The sequence below is a fragment of the Oculina patagonica genome, chromosome 1, assembly GCF_052425735.1.
Source record: "Oculina patagonica isolate OP01 chromosome 1, crgOcupat, whole genome shotgun sequence".
Taxonomy (NCBI): domain Eukaryota; kingdom Metazoa; phylum Cnidaria; class Anthozoa; order Scleractinia; family Oculinidae; genus Oculina; species Oculina patagonica.
The window spans coordinates 14,800,794-14,821,187 of record NC_135758.1 but is presented as its reverse complement, the minus strand read 5'-3'; the positions used below and the strand labels follow the sequence as shown (position 1 = coordinate 14,821,187).

At 40.4% G+C, this 20,394-nt stretch overlaps 2 protein-coding genes across 2 annotated transcripts; both read right to left on the bottom strand.

Annotated features, from left to right (window-relative positions):
• Positions 1 to 9: 9 nt before the first annotated feature.
• LOC144658375 (arrestin domain-containing protein 3-like) lies at positions 10 to 10,482 on the bottom strand. The gene is made up of 5 exons (XM_078518805.1): positions 10,128 to 10,482; positions 7,167 to 7,393; positions 6,300 to 6,650; positions 2,603 to 2,780; positions 10 to 1,706 (listed from the first exon to the last, which is right to left on the bottom strand). The coding sequence occupies exons 1-5, from the start codon at positions 10,363 to 10,365 to the stop codon at positions 1,660 to 1,662; spliced, it is 1,041 nt and encodes a 346-aa protein (XP_078374931.1). The 5' UTR covers positions 10,366 to 10,482; the 3' UTR covers positions 10 to 1,659.
• Positions 10,483 to 11,383: 901 nt separating this feature from the next.
• LOC144658382 (putative ribosome biogenesis protein RLP24) lies at positions 11,384 to 17,634 on the bottom strand. Its single transcript, XM_078518808.1, has 6 exons — positions 17,482 to 17,634; positions 17,270 to 17,383; positions 15,334 to 15,406; positions 13,035 to 13,098; positions 12,455 to 12,534; positions 11,384 to 11,521 (listed from the first exon to the last, which is right to left on the bottom strand). Exons 1-6 carry the CDS (start codon positions 17,560 to 17,562, stop codon positions 11,448 to 11,450), a joined length of 486 nt encoding a protein of 161 aa, XP_078374934.1. The 5' UTR covers positions 17,563 to 17,634; the 3' UTR covers positions 11,384 to 11,447.
• Positions 17,635 to 20,394: the final 2,760 nt, after the last annotated feature.

The following is a 20,394-nucleotide window of genomic DNA, read 5'->3' as shown; positions in this document are numbered from 1 at the left end:
TACGATGGGTTTATTAATTTTTCTTTAATATGGTACTCCGTAAACATCTAATGCGCATTTTCAGAGAAAAGCGAACAGGTAAAAATCACAAAAATAGATTGTTTGTGACATGCAGTATTCTAACTGTATATTAACACGGGTCAGATCGAATTGCGTTCCTTGAATACCGAAAATACGCTTCTGTTACTTGCGTTGAAGTGTGACATGAGGCGGTCTAAAGGGCCTTTAGATTAATTTTTTTGGGTGTGTACAACAAACTAACGGTACACAAATAAATATCCTCTACATTCACCGACACTGACGTGAATAACTGTTTTAGTATATACCACACAAATTGAAGAACAAGTGGACCAAAACATCACTTTCGGTAAAACAAAGCGACGCGCGAAGACAGTTTGTTTCTCTTCAATCAGTGCGCGCGAAAAGCACTATTCACTTGTGTGGTAAATACCAATAAAATATATGGCAAAGAATCCCGTTATAACGAAGCCTTGGCCCTCTATTATATTGAGGTTCCACTGAACAGTGTCCTAAGTGTTGTATAAACAGAAATAGTAAAATGAACCATACTAACTATGAATGAACGAAACAGACAATTTTACAAGTTTCTTATCAATCTTGTGACCTGTGCGAGTCTTGCCACATTTTCACGGTTGTAACGGAAAACGGCAGTAGACATTTAAGCCCTGTCCACACTGACCAGGTAAATTTGAAAACGCCGCGTAAAATGTTTTCCGTCCACACTGGGTAAATTTGAAAGCGATACGCCTCATCGCACGCAGAGTAACAACGCATGCACAGAGCTAAACCTTTTGTTTTGACAGAATACCATTCTCGACCCCAGAGCTCTTCTCTTTTGCGCATGACGGCTCTGGGGTCGAGAATGACAGAATACATGATTATTTGTCGTCAGCGTTTTCAAAAAGTGCCAGTTTCGCCCGTTTTCGCCGTCCACACTACACCACCTAGCCGGCGTTTTTCAAATTTATCCGCTTTAGAGGGCGTTTTTGAAAAGTTCCGTTTTCGGTGACGAAACCGCCGGTTCAGTGTGGGCGGTTGGCCTAACCAGGGAAAAAAGACGCGTTTTCAAACTTACCCGGTTCAGTGTGGACGGGACCTTTAGAAGTATTGGGGAGGTTAAGCATGACGTTTATTTTTCCCGTGAACGGCAAAAATTCAACTTCTGCCGTTTGGCGTTCGTACGCGGAAATGAGTAGTTTTTTGTTTGTCGTGAATGCGGAATTTTTTCCCTTTTTTACGAGAGATAAATTTTAGAATTCGATAAAAAGGTAGCAAAATGAAAGACAAGCTCGCGTTTGCCGTATAACGTCATGCTTAATCTCTAATAAATCACTTCATGGTTACATGTTATTCAATGTTGCTTTGTGTAAAACAACGGCAGCTGGCCAAATATTAGTAATTTAAAATTCCAATTCAAACATTGTATCAAACATTGTATTTTTAATATTCTATTGGTCGATGTACGCTTGTGGCTTCTTAGATCCAACCCAACCTAAGTCTACGTGTGGGCTAACCAACTTTCTTATATGGTGCTTATGTGACTTTTGCATTCACATTCACTTATAATCAGGATTACACTTGTTTGGCTCAGTTGATTTCTTATTCATCTTCAGTCATCTTGAAAGCTTGCTTCCCTGGTCAAGTAGTGACGGCCGTGGTAGAATGGTTTCCACTGTCCAAAGTAACTAAGAAGTAATAATAATGATAATCAAAGGCTGTCTCGTTTTTATCTCTCTATTACAATTCTCCAATAAAACAATTTGTCCTGCTTTACTTTTGGCTGCATAGAGGTGTGAAAGATATTCGAAGTGTCAATGCTTGTGTGACAGTGATAAGGTAGAATGAGTCAAGTATGTAGCTTTCCAACCAGAAGACAAAAGGAATTCTAAAATTATCGCACTACTGCATACCTCTCCTCGTACGTGCAAGAAAAACCCAAATTTACTGATTCGTATACCGTATTTACCCGATTAAGCGCTGCACCCGTTTAAGTTAAGCGCCACCCCTAAACGCCACATATAAGAGCCAAAATATTAAAAGAGTGCCGCGTTCATTTACAACAAAGCGACGCTTAATCAAAGCATCATTAGACTGAATTGTTCGAAGAGTCAAACTAAAAAATGAGTACGGCACAACTCAATCTGAACCAGCGGGAAATTTATTCTGAGGATCTCTCTCATCCGCAGAGGCCTCTTTTATTTTTCGTACGAGCTGGTAAGAGAGAGCTTGGGGAGAAAGAAACGAAAGCGCGCGAAGGACACTGGGGCGCCTTTCGCCCTTCCTGTCGTCCCTCGTGCTCCCTCTATTTTTCATTTTTCGTGTTTTTGCGCCCTTCCCTCTACACTGAAAAAGCCTCTGCAGAGAAGAGCGTTCTATGGATTACAATGTTTATCAGTTCAAAGTGGCTGAATTTCATGCTCTTTCTCTCTGTCTTATAACCACTTACAGATGCTATGATTTTTAAAGAGCGCCTCCCTTGAATAAGTACTGACCGCAATCGAAAAACTAACAAATAAAGAACGCCATGGTGCTCAATCGAGTATTTGTACATTTAACAAAAGGAGGCAGTAAAGAATCTTACCCCTCTTGATAGTGACGAAAGTCTTACACTCTCCGCTATAACTCCTGTTTAATCTAGTGGCTGGTATCACCTTGTTTATCATTCCGTATGACCGTCGAAGAGGAATTGTTCCGATAATGACAGGCAGTTCGACCTCCAAGTGAGACTGGCTTTCAGATTCACGTGATGATATAGTTACCTGGGTGAAGAGAATAATAGTCTTGTATTTTAATTAATTAATTGGAAAGTTGAAAAGTTGAAAAGTTGAAAAGTTTTGGCCCAGTGGTGAACTGCGTTCGTGTGAATGAGAATTATGAGAATGTCTCCTTTAGTCCACACTTATTTCTAACGCTTCCTCATTCTTTAAAGCTATTTTTCCTTTCACTCTGTGCCTCATCCTGCCATCGTTTTTGTCCCATTCGCCCATTCTACATCCTATCCGATCTTTAAATAGCCTTCCTTTAACTATAACTCATAAACTTTGAGAAGATCTTGCTATTTGCTTTTCTCGTCTCACTTCGCACTCATCCTTCCGCTCACTCTTCTTTAGAAGTCTACTGCTCTTCATCTACTTCATTTCCATCATCCCTTCATCCGCTTATCTCTCGATCCATCATCTTCTCTTACCATCTTCCTGACATACACTCACTCGACTCACTACACTAACACTCGACAGACATCAAATCTCAACTACTGATGTCACATTTCTTCTCTCTCTCATCTTCTTCCACTCTCCTCCTCCTCTCTCTCTCCTCCTTCTCCTCCTTCCTCCCTCCCCATCATCCCCTCTTAGTCCGTTTACCTTACGCCATCTTCTCCCTCTCGTACATCCCCCCCCCCCACTCTCTCCCCTACTCCGGCCTCATCCGTCCCGTGTCCTCCACCACCTATCAACTCTCTCCACTCTTCCGCGTCCCCCTTATACACACTGACACATCGTTCTTTCTCACTCCACCCTGCTCCACAACATAACCTCTTCTCTCCACTCTCTACCTACACCCTCCCCTCTCCCTCCCTCCCCTCCCCCTCTCCCTCCCCTCGCCCCTCTATCACACTCCTCCCTTCACATCCCCCCCCCCTCTCTCCTCCTCCCTCCTCCACCCCTACTTCCACTCATCAAAATACTACTCTCGCTTCCACTCATTATCCTACATCCGCAACTCCTCACCTACAACTTCCTTTCCTACTCATCTGACCCTGCTTGGAAAAAGAATGATCACACAGAATTTCGGCACGGCGGAAACGACAGTGGGTCGTCGTGTTGCTATTCTCCTGCTGTCCTGCTTGGGTTTGTTCCTTTCTTCGGTCGCTTCTTGGCGCCGGCCCTTCGCCGTATTTTTCTCTTTTCCTTCCGCTCCGCCGCTATGTCTGCGCCTCGCCCCCCGCTTCCTTCCTCCGGCGTTCTCTTTCGACGGTCCGTGGGCGGGCTCTCTCCGCGATGGGGCTGCCGTGAGGGCGGGGCGCGCGCCGGGCGCGGGCCTTTGGCTGGCTCGTCTCCTTTGTGCGGCGTTTTTCCTCCTTCTCCCTCAGGGTTCACTTCAACGTCAAGCGATTTTTCTGGTTCTTCTGGTCGTGTCTTCTGAGCCTGGACACGTAGCTTCTCGGCAGGTCGTGCTTCCCAAAGTTGTTCGTTTAGTATTTTTTAGCTGTTTTTTGTTGTGCCTCCCCTCGGCTGTTTGTTTCCTTGGGATTTTATTTTCACATTTCTACGGGTCTGTTTTTACTTTTTGGGAAACTGGGGGGGGCACGACCCCCCCCCCTCCCCTTGCTACGGCCGAATGTATTTATCGTGAGATATTTTTCGCTGTGTCGGGAGTTGTGTGCTCTCTCCGCCTCCCCTCGATGTCGTTGTTTGCCGTGGTTGACGTTTCTTCCGCCGTGTCCGTCTCTCCGCGGTCCGCTGTCCCCCCGTAGTCCGCTCCGTCCGCTCCTCCGCCCACGTCCCTCTCGGCGCCTCAACTCTGTCGGGTGCCTTTGTGGTGTGTGGGCTGGACACTCAGTGGAGTGAATCAATTTCTCCATAGCGGCGTATCCTTGCGGCGTTAACTTTTGGCTTTGCGAGTGATCTTGTTGGATTTGCGGCAATTACACATGAACTCGCACGCGCGCGCGGACCGCTGGTGGTCCGGCTCCGGGTGTTATACTCGACTCTGGTCAGCGGATGTTACCAAGATGGCTGACAGTGAGATCGATTGTTGCTGTAGGCTGTTGGACTATCTCGCGTGATATTTCCGTTCGATGCGGATTGCATGTTTCTTCCTTCGCTGCGGATAATGTACTAGTGATTTAATCCTCTTTTTGGTCTGTGTTCGTTGGCACTGGCGTCGGCGAGGCACTGTCCCCTGTCACCCGGGAGTGGACGGCCAAATTTTTATTTCTCGGGGATGGGCGCCGCTATGCGTTTTGGTCGGCCACTTTGAATTTTATAATGTTGAATTGGCTGGCCTACTCATGCACTTTTCCTCGTCTCTTCCTTGTGCAGTTTTCTGCGGTTCTCCAGTTTAGGCCAAGGCTTGTTGTACAATCGTTTTGCGTGTGCTGCAATATTTGTATTAGAGCGATGGTTGGACTACATTTACTCCGGCCAATGGCCATCGAGGCCACCAGAAGGTGTAAGGTTTTATCAGATTTCTGCAATTTTTCTCAGTCTTTCCTTTTACTTACTTTATAGATTGGGGGATTTGGCGAATTCTTTTACTGGCCAAATTAAGTTTGTGGATCTAAGGAGACATTCTCTTATATATAATAGAGATATTTAACAATTATTCCACGAGCGCGCGTAGGATATCCAACAAGCGCGAGTGGAATAATTGTTTTATTAAAAAACGTTCAAACAATTGCAATATTTAAGCTCCCCAGCTGTTTTCGTTGACGCGTTTTGGCTACCATATTTGTGGTCAATGGTATATGAGCTCAAATACCATTGCCTGTTAACCAATCAAAATGCAGGAATCGCAATATACCATTACTAGTTTTTAATAGTGGCAAATATTGACTGCTTAGAGTTTATTCCTACTTTGACGTCTTGTAGTGGGAAACGTGAGCAAGTCAAGCCAGATAAGAAGCTATAAGATGTGTGTAAGCCTTGTGTTTTCAGTACTAGAGCAGTTTTCAATAGGCCATTTCCGAGTTACCCATTGCCTCTGTTTCAAAACGAGTCTACGTGCGAAACCATTCATATGAAAATGAGTTTCACCTACAGGTCCATTTTCATGCAAATCAAACTCATTTTCATTTGAATGGTTTCGCACGTAGACTCGTTTTAAAACAGAGGCAAAGTGTAACTCGGAAATCGCCTATTGAGTGTCGTAAAACCAAGACCAAAGTAATCACTCTAGCCAATCACAAAGAACACGGACAATCCAGTAAACCAATCAAAACTCGAAGCAAATATATATAGCCGGCACGAAGCGCGGGAAAACGTGCGCGAGCGCGTCATGATTGGTTTTGGTTTTACTTCTGATTCGCTGAGAAAGTGGTGCGAGATTTTTAAACCAATCACAAAGCGTAGTAATGCAAAACCAAAGCAAACGCGAATTACTTTCGACACTCAAGTGAAAACTGCTCTAAACCGAGAATAAAGTAACATAAATGGCGTCCGTAGTGTAGCAACATCATGTAACGAGTCAGTTCCTGCCAGTCGATCCCTTGTACCTTCTGTCCACTGTGAGTTCAGTTCAGTCTTCTGTCAGCCGTACAATGAGCGTTGTTAAACTACCTTAACATGATACGTAATAGATAGAATCCCGCAATTCCGCATAGTTGGTGGAACATCCGGGATTTCCAACTCGTCTACCGCCCGCGAGAGGGAAGACCGCTGTATCATCTTTCGCTGGCAACGATCACTCCTTGATTTTCCACATCGAGACTTGAAGGAGATAGTCTGGACAAGAAATATTGTTGTCTCATATATTTCCGTCAGCGGCAGATTCTTTATATCAGTTGTCAGCATCATGCGTTCACGTGGACAGTACGCACTTCGGTCTGTAAACGCCAATAGTTTCAGCGGGGACGCCATTCCGTTACACAAGCAGTTCAGCGATTTCTGAGCCTCACCAAAATTTGGCAACTGCAACGCAAAGTATGCATGAAACTTGAGAAGAAATAACAGGATGGTAATTATGTCTCCTGCGGTCTAAGCTCCCGGTGTTCTTATTATCATGATAATTGTGCCTAAAACGGAAAAGTTAGCTCTGTGCTTTAAGTAGAAGTTATTTTCGAGAAAGGTTCCACGTGCCGACACAGTTGCCATTATCCAACGCAGATGAGTTTACGCAATACTGCTTGTATGTCATGTAGCAAAGCACGGTGCCAAAAATTTGCCGTGCCGAGTTTTTATGCGCGTGTAAATGGGGTTTATATCAAGAAAGTTCCCAGGATTAATGTAATGCGCATAATTATTTGTTGGTGTTATTTGCAGTTGAAGTAGTGACTTCAAATGATTATGAACTCATCTGTTGACCACTCGTTTCAGTGCAAAGGCAACGCAACTTTTTTTAAAGTTTCTTCTTAAAAGTGCGGGGATTTTCACGGATTCTGATCTGGACTAATGGTATTTACTAGCACTTATTTTTATCCCACTTACCAACATTCGAGGACAATTAACATCGATCGAGCTCAAAATGTTGACCAACTCTTTAGAAACCTCGTCGAATCTCCAGGCCCTATGTATTCGCGCCTTCATCCAGTATCTGACGTAGCCATGTTTGCTTTCGAAGGACGATGGGAGATTGTATGGAGGTATCTTGAAGCTAAACTGGAAGGCATGCCGGCCAGGAGGTAGAGTCGAGCTTTGAGTTCGCTTTTTCTCCGCTAGAAAAGAAGTAGAAAATCGAAATTGTGTGTTTTTGTGATTACATGACCACTCACTAGTTTTCCTACAGGATAGTCGTGCGAGAAATGATATGCGTTTGTACGGCCATTTATTGCTGTCGTGTCTGTGGCTTCTCGTCAAAGATATAAGATAATTCAGGGGAAATGAAAGGACCCATATCACGCACTGCACATGTGCGTGACAAAGGGAAACTCTTTGAAAACGTTAGGCAAACTGTATCAAGATCGTCGGAGATTTCGTGCAAGCATCTTAATATTTTTATATCGCGTTCATCCTTGAGAAGTTTGATGACATTTTTATCAAAAAGCTATCTTTAATGGTCGCGGAGCCTATTTGTGCATCATTTTGTCGCGGTTCGTGTTTTTTTTTTTGCGTTATCTTCGCTTTAATTTAGCCTACAATGATTGTTATATTGTCCCATGATGGCCGTTGAACCAGAAGCAGTCTCAAAAGGATCTACGACAGCAGTAGTACTTAGGATGAAACTGAAAATAAAGTAAATAACAAGCCTTATGTGCCTTTTGTGGTCCGGAGTCACATTAACACCTTCATATTATAACTAATTATATTTTTGCTCTAACAAGCATGTCTTTGAGGTATTTACCCTTTTTGAAAGAGATGATCGGAGGATTTTTAAAGATTGTTTTCAGCAAAGACTGAAAGCGAAACTCGAGCGTCGGGTCATATGCAAATTAGTCATAAGTGGACCCATCTGCGCATGTGACCTAGCTGATACAGTTCCTTTAAAATTGCAGTGACCGAACCAGTTCGCAGTCTACGGTCAGCGCACAGACATTCCATATTTATTCGAATAAGTGCCACACATTGAATAAGCGCCCACCTCGTATAAGCGCCCACCCTTAAGGTAGGAAAAGTTAATAAGCGCCCAGCCTCGAATAAGCGACCACCCCTACCCTCCTTCAAAAAATACTGAAGTGTACAAGAGGAGCACTTTGATTATTATTGAAATTGAGATTGAAATTAACTAAGTACTACTAAGAGACTTCCCCGAACCTTTCAATAAAGTTAAAATTTTGTTATTTTACATCTTCATGTTGTTTTTTATTGTTTTGTTGTAAAATAAACTTACTACTTGCGAGAAATGGCGAAAATTTTATAAGCGCCCTGCTTCGAATAAGCGCCCACTCTAAAGGTCCAAAATTTAATAAGCCGCCAGGGCGCTTTTTCGAATAAATAGGGTAGTTGTCGAAGTTCGCGGCAGTTTTCCAGTCACACAAACTTTATTCTGCCCCACAAACTCTCACCTGGTACTTCGTGTAAAGTGAGTCTGTTTATAATGTATCGCGTGTTTATCAATAACTGAAAGATGGGTGTCTTTAATCAATCAAACTGACAATTGGCAAATGATCAAAAAATTAACTAACAAAGTGCCAAAAGCCTTATCTTGTTTCAATTCAGGAATAACGCGTTCTTGCACGTTTCACAACTGCATTAAATAGCTAAAGCCTTCTGGTGAGTTGTAGGCGACTAGGTGCTTTAATAACGCCATTGTACATCTGACACATCACTATAACAAAATAGGACAATTATCGGAAGCTTTTAAAACACCACAGTTTTAACCCTTCCCTGAATTCCATCGCATTGCTGAAATCCAAAACCGTTAACGGTTGCTTAATGCATTACGTAGTTTTGCTGCCAATAGGCCCTCGGCTGTACATACATTTTGAAATAAATGCTATTGTAGATTTAATGAATGCACTACTGGTTTCATTATAGCTCGTGCGCATCCCTAGCCCGTAACAATACCGTATTTACTCGAATAAGCGCCGCGGCGCTTATTAAATTTTTCGCGCCACCAGTGCGGCGCTTATTCGAGGGCGGCGCTTATTTGAGGGCGGCGCTTATTTAAAATTTGGACGCCACAAAGAATCTAATATTTTGCAGTTATCGAAAATAGCGTCTTTTGAGTGTTTCTTGCTGAAGAGAGAAGTGGCGCTAGCTGTCCTGGCAAAGTTTGCCGCCTTCACAAGATTGTATTGTAAGAATGTTGGATAGAAGACAATAAAATGGGCGAGCGGTAAAACAATCACTTTGAACCACAAAACATCGCTTTTATGGAAAGAAATGTCCAAGTTTGTTTTAGAGTTGCTTTATAGTGCCGTTTTTAGTTTAACGGAATTTCTCAAATAAGCGCCGCATCGGAACTGCGGCGCTTATTCGGGGGCGGCGCTTATCAACTTTTTTGTCCCAGATGCGGCGCTTATTCGAGGGCGGCGCTTATTCGGGGGCGGCGCTTATTCGAGTAAATACGGTAGCCGAATATATGTAACAAATTTAAAAGTAACAGAAATCTTTAGTTTTTGTTTTGTCCCCGGAGAAAATTCTTTAGATTGCAAATTAATTTTCTTTCCCAGCTGCAGCGGAAGCAGACACTTTCAATTTTCTTGATAATTTTTTTTTATTTGAATTTTAAATTAAGCTACTATAAAGATGCAACAGGTTTCTAGCTGAACGGCCGGCACAGGTGTTCCGATGTTTCTTGGTTAATGAGCGATTCACAGAAAAATTGTGAAGACTAAAATTTTCTTATCCGGACGGTTTCAATAGTTTCTTTGACGGACCCGAAATGTTAAGCCTTGCATACAGTAAACCACATCTCGTGAAAACACTGTTACAAGTCCAGTTCGCATTTGTTTTTCAAGGTTGACAAGGCATACGATTACATCCCATATTGAGCGGTACCATACTTACAGTTTCCGAGAAGTGTGGTTTTCTTGTGGAAGTAGATTTCTGCATTTTTGTGTGTTGTGGTGTAAACATCTGTCTCTTCCCAGCACGTCCAAGATTCACCCTGAAACTCGATGCTCAGGCAGCGAAGTTTCAAAAAATCATTTAGATTTAAAACACATTCACCAGTTACAACTTCGCTAGGATGATAATGCTTGCTTTGGCGAGAAAGACAAATTTTTAGGTCTAAATCCTTCCCCATTCTATATTTCGCATGCGAAGGAGGTTTTCTAGCTGAAGCTTTCTGGTCAACTGTGGCTCGTGCACAGTTATGTTCCTCAGTGTCAATCGAAATTATAACTTGGAGGTGGTGCAAATAGATGCAACAAAGACTTCATACAGGTTGAAGAAAATTAAAACAGGTTTTAATCCTTTCTGTTTAACAACTTAAGTTGAGTTTGCTTGGAATTAAATAACCACGCCTAAGAACTGGATTCTTATTGGACAATAAATGCTGTGTAACGACGCCCAGCCTGACTGGAGAGAAATAGTAAACAAAATCCTTGGCGCGCCTTGTATCTAACAGGTGGTTATAGTGTTGGTACTTATTGTATCAAACGCCTAAATATTCGTTCTAGTAAGATGCTTTGTAAAGGAAAGACAATAAGAAAACTGCGTGTAGACTGCAGCTCCTTGGAATTGATAGGGCGGGGAACCTGCTGGGCAAGAACACACATAGTGTGAACCATTTAGTTCCTGTTTTAAAATCAGACAACAGCGTACTAAATAGCGCTTCTTTTATACTAAAAACTACAGCCAGAAACGGAGTCTTTTCACAAATTCTGCCAGAACAAAACAACCGAGGTAAAAAATACTTTATGTGCAATTTAGAGTTTTAACGAAACGCCACGATACGCGTAGTTTCCACAAGGGGCCTAAAGGGGAAAACGTTAGAGCACCGGGACAGAAGCGAGAAAAGAGTAGGTCAACAAGAGACCAGCGTGCGAGACTGAGGGCCAATAATTATTAAGGCCCTATTCTCCCCGGCAGAGGAGACTTAAGGATTCAGATGATGACCGGCAGTCGGCGCTTTACGATCGCAACATACACTGCCAGCAAAGTGGCTAGTATTTATTTTCTTTGTCCTTCTTGACCAAGGGGTAAATTTAAATTCCGAGTTTTTACTCGGCTTTAATGTATATATTTTTCTCTCCTTTAAGGTAAGAAAAGAAGAGAAATACGTGTTATTCTTCTGTGCTTCACAAAATGAACTCAGTAACTCAGTCAAAAACCATTTATTTTATCGAGTAGCATAAGGATAGTGTCAGTATTCTTGTGCACAATTCAATCTTCAGTCTCCATACTTTCAGCTTCTCGCATAACTTGTGACATCTTTGTTCCAAGTTTTCTTTTCTCAACTGTAAAGAAAAAGAAATAAAAATTGAAGTACACATTACTGTATTAAAGGTGCACTGTCGTGTTGGGAACACTCTTGAAACTCTAAGTAGTGTCTTCATGTAGATTTGACGATTGTCCCTCCGTCCCTCCAAATTTCAATTCTCCCCTCTTTTTGACTACGGACAACCGACTTTAACTTAAATTCTATTAGAAATCAAGCTTTTACAAGTTTTTTTTTTAAAGATTTTACAAACGTTGTTTCTAATGTCAGTTTACACAAGTCAGTGTTAGTCAGAGATTATAGATTCATAGTACTGATGTCCATCCCTGACTGCAATTTTAGCTTTTTCGTTGAAACCAAGTTGTTTACTACAACACAAGACGTTCCACGTTCCAACGATCGTCGTTTGCCCCTTTCTCAAACTAACTTGGGTAAACAAATAGTTACCTACCACGATAGACTAGAACAGTCAACCAATTCATTTCAAAGAAACGATTTTTTACCTCTTTTTTATAGCAAAACTAAAAACTAATTTAAACATTGTTGTAATTAGGTGATAAACTAATCATTGTGGGTTCCACTGAAAGCCACCTTAGTGAGTTGGGTTCCCTACTGGAAAGTCAAGTAAAGCTGATGGCTTCAAAGGAATGAGGGACGTTTTAAATACTATATTTCAGTCACTGAAAATGTGGGATGGCAACTTTAACAACTACTTTGTTCTAATAAGGAGGAGTTTGTCCTGAACATTTGTAGAATTCGTAGATTGATTTGATTAATGGTTCTCTATTACACAATCATCAGGTCAGATCATATGGTGCACATCGTTTACCAAAAGAACTGGTTGGGATGGGATGACCAACTGTTTCAAAATCAAAATCAGCAAGCTGTAAGTGTCCCTAGCCCCTTCCCCGTATAAAAACATGTGTGGCATTATCAGTGATTTAGAACAGACCTGGTGGTGCAATGAGTGCGATTCCTTGTTTGACCTCCTTTATCTCAGACTCCTTTCTAAGTTGCTTGTCAGGCTTTAACCTGCAAAATTACAGTGTAAGTGTGTGACTATCACTAACACTCTATCTCCACAACAGTGAATCAACAGGGAAACAAACAAAAGACTGATAATTCATTAGGAAACTACAATGATTGAGTAACAGATGACAATAAAATCCATTGCAAGATAAATATTATGTCTGTTTACAGTAAGTGTTTTAATCTTAGGGTGAACAAATGCTTAATAAAAATAAAGAAGCCAAAGCCATGAAGCTGTATTAAACCGAGCATCACATAATGGCAACGATTTACCCCCAAACAAAAACTAAAAAATTCAAACAAATGATAAGCCAGGCTGGTTCCTGGCCACCTGGTCAAAAAGCGCTATCTAGGACCAAAACCCTGAATATTCCAAATAACAACTAATAATATCAAACCACCAAAATTCAAAAACACAAAAATAATTCCAGCAATTTGCTAGTGACTTTTAATATAATTGCATCCTCTGTGATACAATAACTCTGTTTGCAGTTTAAACAGACCTGTTTTTGATGTGAAGATCTTGCCTCTTGCTTCTGATTTCTTCTATTCTTTTCATGGCTCTCACTTAGTAAATATACAAATTAATATTTAATATTTCTATAAATCAATGCATGATTACCAGTAATTGTTACTTCAATAATCTTGATAAGCTGATAAGCAGATAAGCTGCACACTACATTTTGCACCTGGAAAACATGTCTTTAGAAGGAATTAAAAAGAAAGTGTGTTGAGAGAACCACATTGAAATTTGCTTTGTAAATGTGATCAGCAAAAAACTATGATTGTATGCATAGCAGCCAAGAAATATTAAAGGAGAAACCACAGAAGACCGGTATAACAGTGGATTGCTTAAGAAACGACTTCTTACTGGAACAGTTAGGATCAAAATTCACCAATCACCATGCTATATATGGTAACATGTAATTTTTGAACTCATAAACTGATGCTATTAAGATACCAGTGAGCGGTTTCAAGTGACTACAATTGAATAGCTTAGTGCTAAAGAATGCTAAGTGACGTTGTGGATAAAAAAATTGTTTTTTTCCTTCAAACGTGCCTAAAGTTTGGCGTGTGGTCTTCAAATTAATGGGAAAACATTGTCCTCTAATTAAAATTTCTGGTTTGCACCTTGTCTTCAAGATAAACTAGGACTATGGTCACTTTAAAACAATAACATGCGGCAACAAAGCCAAATAGCCTTTCAATTTCAAAGAGAGATGAGGATTAAATTTTGCAGTTACAGTAAAGTTAAGTTAGGGTTAGCTAGTGTTAAGGTTAGGGTTAAGTGTCACGAATGTTATGTCAACACTGCATGAACCTGACCGATCGACAATCTTGAGCGACTGAACAGTGAAAAGAAGTGAAAAATATATAGCAAAATGAACGAAATACTTAAACAAAAACGACTTACGCCGTTGCCCTTTCCTCTCGCCAGCTTCTAACCACAAATGCACTCGCCAAATGTTCAATGTTTCGTTTTCAGTTAGCAAATTTAGGCTGCTAAAGGTTAATCCATAATATGTTTTCGCTTTTCCCCAGTTTCTCTCCGTAGTCACGCGTAACGCAATTTGATCTTGACTCACAAGCAACGATCGTTCTTTTAAACATTCAGGTCCTTTATTCCTGGAAAGAATCGCAGCTTAGGGCTATTTTTTGTCTAAATGAAGCAATTTGTTGCTTTTCTTGGTGAAAATTATCCTTTTCTGTCGATTCTGTTGTGTTCTGTTGATTGAGTGAGCGTTTTCCGTCTTTGCCGAACAAACTTTGTTTATTGTGACAATGCGTATCGAATGACGTATCCATTAAAGATTATTATGGGATATCCCTGAGTAGCTGAAATACGGAAACCCCTATCGCCAAATCTAAGAGAATTTTTATAAGTCTAAAAGCACCTCCTTATTTCCAAACGTTCAACGCGGCAACACGAGGCAAATGGGCCAAAACTACGAGAAAATAATGTTTTTTGGAACAGAAGCTGCTTCTAGACCTCGCCTGGCTCAGTGCGCCTTCGAAAGCCAAGTTTATCGCCAGGTTTGGCAGGGCTTAGCAATCTTCAGACAGCAACACAACTCGCTTCTTTGAGTTATGCTAGTGACTTACGAGTTTCCGGACTTAATGATGTCCTTTCACCACCAGACGGGCGCAAATATGTGTCAAATAAGCGGAAATAAGCGGAATTCATGCAATGGTGAGTTTTCAACTGATCTGATCGAAAGTCCCATTGCCTCGGCCTCGTGCGCCAAAATAATTCAAACGTAAATTACGTCACAAAGTAGTTGAAGAAATTCATTTCCAGGTCCCGTTTTGGAGCGAACGAATAAATCCCCCCCCCCCAAAAAAAAAGGGCAATGTTATCCTATTAAATTGAAGACCACACGCAAAAATTCAGGCATGTTTGAAGGAAAAACAATTTTTTTATCCAGAAAGTCACTTAGCATCCTTTAGCACCAAGCTATTCAATTGTACATTGTGAGACAAATGATATATTTTTATTTTAATACAATACATGCACATCTTACTAGGCTTAACTTACTCACAGTAATGTAGCAGGTGTTGGCAATTGCTTATCACAGTTCATGCCAGGTTTGAATACAGTAACATTTAAATTAATAGATGTTGTGTGGTTCAATTTTTCAAACCAATTTGATTTGTATTTCCTATTGTTTCAGAACCTGATAATGAATATGAGACAAAGAAAATTAAAAATCAAACTGGTTTGAAAAATTTTAAACCACACTAAACCATTAAACCACACTATAAATATCCATTAACAACTGAACTTTGGTCACCATTACAAACCTGTTTTTGACCACAGCTCACGGTCATATTTCACTGGAACATTTCTTTTCTTTTCAAATTCAAATGCACTATCCTGCAGAAAAAAATGTTTAAAAAAATAGAATACTTTTTGACTGAATAGTATCATTTTGTTTCTTAAAGTTCTTTCTAATGAAAAGATATAACAAGATCAAGCAGGATGAAAAATGGTGAGGCTACACATTTTTACTACAAGTCAGAAGGGAGTTCGAGACAATTTCTGAATAGGAAAGGTAACTTAACATCTCTTACTGGTGTACATCTGTCTTCAATACTGCCCACTTGAAATGCTTTGAAATGACACACTGCAGCAAGCCATGCTAACAGTTTATCAAAAACAGAGTACTCAATAAATGCATTTCAAGTCAACATATAAATGTTGTGGGCTTCCTAAGAAATATATTTGTTTTCTGGAGTCTCCCACTTACATATTATTGAAGAAAAATGTTTAAGTCAACCATATACCAGATACAAAGTTAAGAGAGCAATGCAACTTGTAGTATTGAAGTTTTTGCTCCAAGTTGCATTTGTGGATAATTTGTTCTTGTTTCACGATAATATAAGACTATGCCACGTTTGAAAAGAGCGTACTCTCCTGGTTCGCCTACAATTTGCCGGATAAAGATTGCCTCACAAACGTCGTTATTCATCTTGTTCAAATTCTTGGTCCAATGAAACAATAATTTGATGTGTTCAGCATTATCTGTTTGAGCTTTCATGTTGTAACAGTCAATTTTGAATTGTCAGGATTAATGAAGAAACTTTTTTTTTTGGTTGTTTGGAAAGCATTATTTGTAGCATATACTGTATAGATAGGATAATATGCGAGCCAGCAAGGCATGCGAGCCAGAAATCCCAAATCCCAATAAAAGGCTAACCGCAAGCTACCTAAACTAACTGTTGGCTAACCAGAGTACTATTTAGGCTACCGTCTAGTTATTCGGTTATAAGGCGCACGGTTTTTTCGAGAAAAATCTGTTTCATTGTGGGAAGTTTATGGCAAAATTGGGGTGCATCTTATAGCGGAGTATTTTGGCCCAACAAAATCTTATGACCGCCAATTTACCGGACCTTACAGTTGAAATAAGAAAAATGAAAACACTTACTGTTGGTGACAGGTTATTGACTCTTACAGTAAGATATAAGAAACAGCAAGTTTTAAGCAAAGTCTATGACTGAAGTTTATTATCGCGAAAAAACGAGTTTTAGTAACAGCTGTATTACTGATACATGCCAGCATTTTCTTGAAATAGACAAAGAAAATCAAGCATACTCATGTTAAACAAACCTTTCTAAGCGTGGAAAGTGGAAAATGACTTTAGAAGACAAGGAAAACGCCAAAAAAGCTTGAGAATCTTTCAACCGGAGTGCTATGGCTAACCTGAATGGCTCGCATGACTCTTTTGACTCACAAGCCAGAAATCCCTAATCCCAATAAAAGGCTAACTGCAAGCTACCTAAGCTAACTGTAGGCTAACCAGAGTGCTATTTAGGCTAGCTGAAGTGCTATTTAGGCTAACCAATGTGCTATTTAGGCTAACCTAAATGGCTCGCATGGCTCGCTGGCTCGCATGGCTCGCTGGCTCGCAGATCATCCAGACCCTACTGTATTTGAGGTTGTTAATTCAACATAAATGAACAGGGAATTCATTTAAAAAGCAAGATTTCCAGAGCTCCTCTGTTTCAAGACATTTACTCTGACATGATTTTTTTAAATTCTTCAAACCATAGGACAAGAGTTTACTTTTCTTAAATAAAATTGTTATTCTAAGGTTGAGATTCAAAAAAAATAATTTTAGAAATATAAACTCTCATCCTATGATTTAAAACTCTTTAAAACAAGATTTCAAGAGTGGTTTAAAATGGATGCTTATAAATTATGGGTATTTTCAAAAGTTGTAAACTGCTTTTTACTTACTATGGCTAGCTCTTTGCCTGCTGCCTTTCTGAAGGCTTTGGTCCACTTGATTTTACGTGGATTTCGTTTCATCTTGAAGTTCTTATGGCATTTGGAACGGCAAAATCGAAATATCTATAATACATGGAATGTAACAACGCACATTGCGATTTATAAAAACAGCAAAAAAACTTAGTGACTCTGATAAAAGTGATCAACAGGTTGTAGCTTACTTTACAGTCGTTCCTTACAAATACTGTTCCATGTCCTGGATATATCGTGGACGAACAGAAATAACACTTCTCAAGACGCATGTTGCGTTGCGTTGGACGAAGCTGAGAGAAAGAAAGTTTCACCGGTGGTGCAACAATTAGTCAGCGGATTATGCAAAAAGCAGCTGGTACGTAGTGTAACGAAGAGTATAACGTGACCTGCGGCTTTGCGGCTTTGTAATACCACAGGCAGACCACTGCTTGGAATAATGAATAAGTCATTTCCAGTAAGGGAATAATGAATATTGGTTATTCACCGTGCTCAAACAATATCTTCTTATCTTCAGGCCAAAGAGAGGGTGGGACACTCAAAATAATTGTATGATGGCATCTAAAATAGTGCAAAACGTCTACCAGAATGCATAAAACAGCGTTTCTGTGGTTCTAAAAATAAAAATTTTCTCGGGGGAGCATGCCCCCGGACCCTCCTACTTTATTATGTATCAAGCAGCATCAAGTCGATCCCACTTACTATCTGGTTGCAAACAATTAAAGCTGAGCCACAGTTATCGACGAAGTAACAATCACGACCCAACAATACACTACAGTTTTTTTTGTTATCACTTTAAACCAGGATCCTGTTTAAACTGAATTTTTGTCTGATATTCGAAATTTAGCTTGATACGTTGTCATTTTTTTTGGGGGGGGGGGAGGGGAGGTAGGTCATATAAAATATTAGGATTACGAAGGGGGGCAAGTTAAAAATATCTGATGACGAAGGAGGGCAAATGTATTTTCCAGGCACTGTCAATCAAATTCCACCCCCATCCCATACAAAATTAACGGTCACTTAATAGCTCTTATGCATGTTTTCGTCAGACTGGCTAGTTTCACCAACAAGCCTCGCTTTCGAAGTGCAAACTTGCAAATTTTGTCATGAAAGAATTCCCTAAGCAGCAAAGATGAAAAGAATACCAACGTGAAAACTGAATGAAGGTGGCCGAAGGTTGCGAATAATTCGCGTAAACGAGGCTTGGTGGTGAATTTTGCGCATATGACGTTAATGCATTTAAGGCCTATTTAGGCAATAGGGAATAATGAATAACAAGAAAAGTCTAAAAATGAATAATGAACAAGTCGAGAAAAATGTGAAGGAATAATGAATAAGTTAGTTCCGATAATTCCTCTTCCACCGGCCCCCGAGAAACAGCTGTCTGCGGTTGCAATCCTGCTGTATCGGTTCTAGTTGTGGTGTTGTCTCGCAAAGTCTATTTTTCACGTAGGTTGATCAGCCTTGCTTGCAGTTGTTTGTTATTTCATTTTATTGCTGATCAGATCTCTCAGTAGATCCTACGAATAGCAGCATTATCGTTTGCGGTCCCTTGAAGTTTTAGTCTTACGTTCGCAGTCAGTCGGATCCTGCGGATTGTGCTAGCATAATTCGGAGCCAAAAAGCGGGGGGGGGGGGGGGGGAAAAGGGGGGGAGAGTTGAAAAAAGAAAAGGGGGAAAAAATAAAATAAAAAAGAGAAAAAAAAAAAAAAAAAGAAAAGTTTTAAAAAAAAAAAAACCCTGGAACCAGGGAAGAGTCGGATCCTGCGGATTGATAATTTTTCAAACGAGCACCGCCACGGCATAATTAGCAAATTTTAGCACTTTTTGGAGCATAAATTCATAAATGATATATTGAAAAACCAAAACATCATAATTTGGTGTCGTTATTGTGTGCCTGCGGTGCCTCTATGTACAGAATCTACGTCATTTTGTGAGTATAATTTCGGAAATCAGGAGCATATATAATTTTGGAATTCTAGCAAAATTTTGGCATAGTTTGGCAAAATTTCGAGCACTGCAGGGTCCGTATCATAATATGCCACTTTTAGGAGCACAATCTGCCAAGGTTTCTATTTTGCAGTTGATTCTCTGTTGACATACAAGACTGCCGAACTGTAGAAATTTAAAGAAACCGATGGCGGTTATGAATAAAACACTGAACAATACATATTTAGGCTCATTGCAATCCGAATGCTTCAGTTAAGTTAAATGAAATGTTAGTCGACTTGTGTGTGGCGTTTTATCTGCCTACTCAGCACTGTGCCTTTTAAAAGTGTTATTTCATTAGACTTTAGACCAGTGACATTCAACAACATTCTGCACCCACTGAGGACCAGGGCTGGGAAGGTCAAAATCTCACTGGGAGTGGGGAGACAAAATAACCCACCAGGACAGGGACTACAGAGTATTTTGGGAGGAGGGGGGGGGGGGGGGCTGACTCTTATGGCCATGGAAAGTCTTTATTTTTCGGAAATATTGAGGGGGCTAAGCCCCCCCCCCCCCCCATGCCCAGCCCCATCTGCTTTGCAGTCCCAACAGGTTGGTTGTTTGCCTTCTACTTCTTAACCCATATTATTATATATAAAACTACAGTGGTATAGCGAGTGGTTTTTTTTTTTTTTTTTTTTTTTTTTGCTCCAAAAAGTGCTAAAATTTGCTAATTATGCCGTGGCGGTGCTCGTTTGAAAAAAAAAAAAAAAAAAAAAAAAAAAAAAAATTGCGAGTGGTAGCAATTCGATAAAAATGGTATCACACATGTGTGGTCGTGAATAAAAATGATATCCACACATGTGTGATATCATTTTTGATCAATCAGCTTGCAGAGTTGTCAGAGTTCGATATTTAGTCGAAATATCTTCGGATCTTCCACGGCAGTCTTTGGTAATCTTCGGAAAATGTTTTGGAAAAGTTTGGAGTTCGTACGACCTTCGGACAACATGTCGGTTAACTTTTTGGTTTTCTTGTTAACTTGTTTCTTGGCCTTTTTCTCATCCTTTAAAACGTTGGAACGTACTAACTCCCCTCCTCCGACATCATGCTGCATGCAGTGATCGTCTTGATCGGTCGCTTTTGTGTTAAAATAGTTCAGTTTTGGAAACACG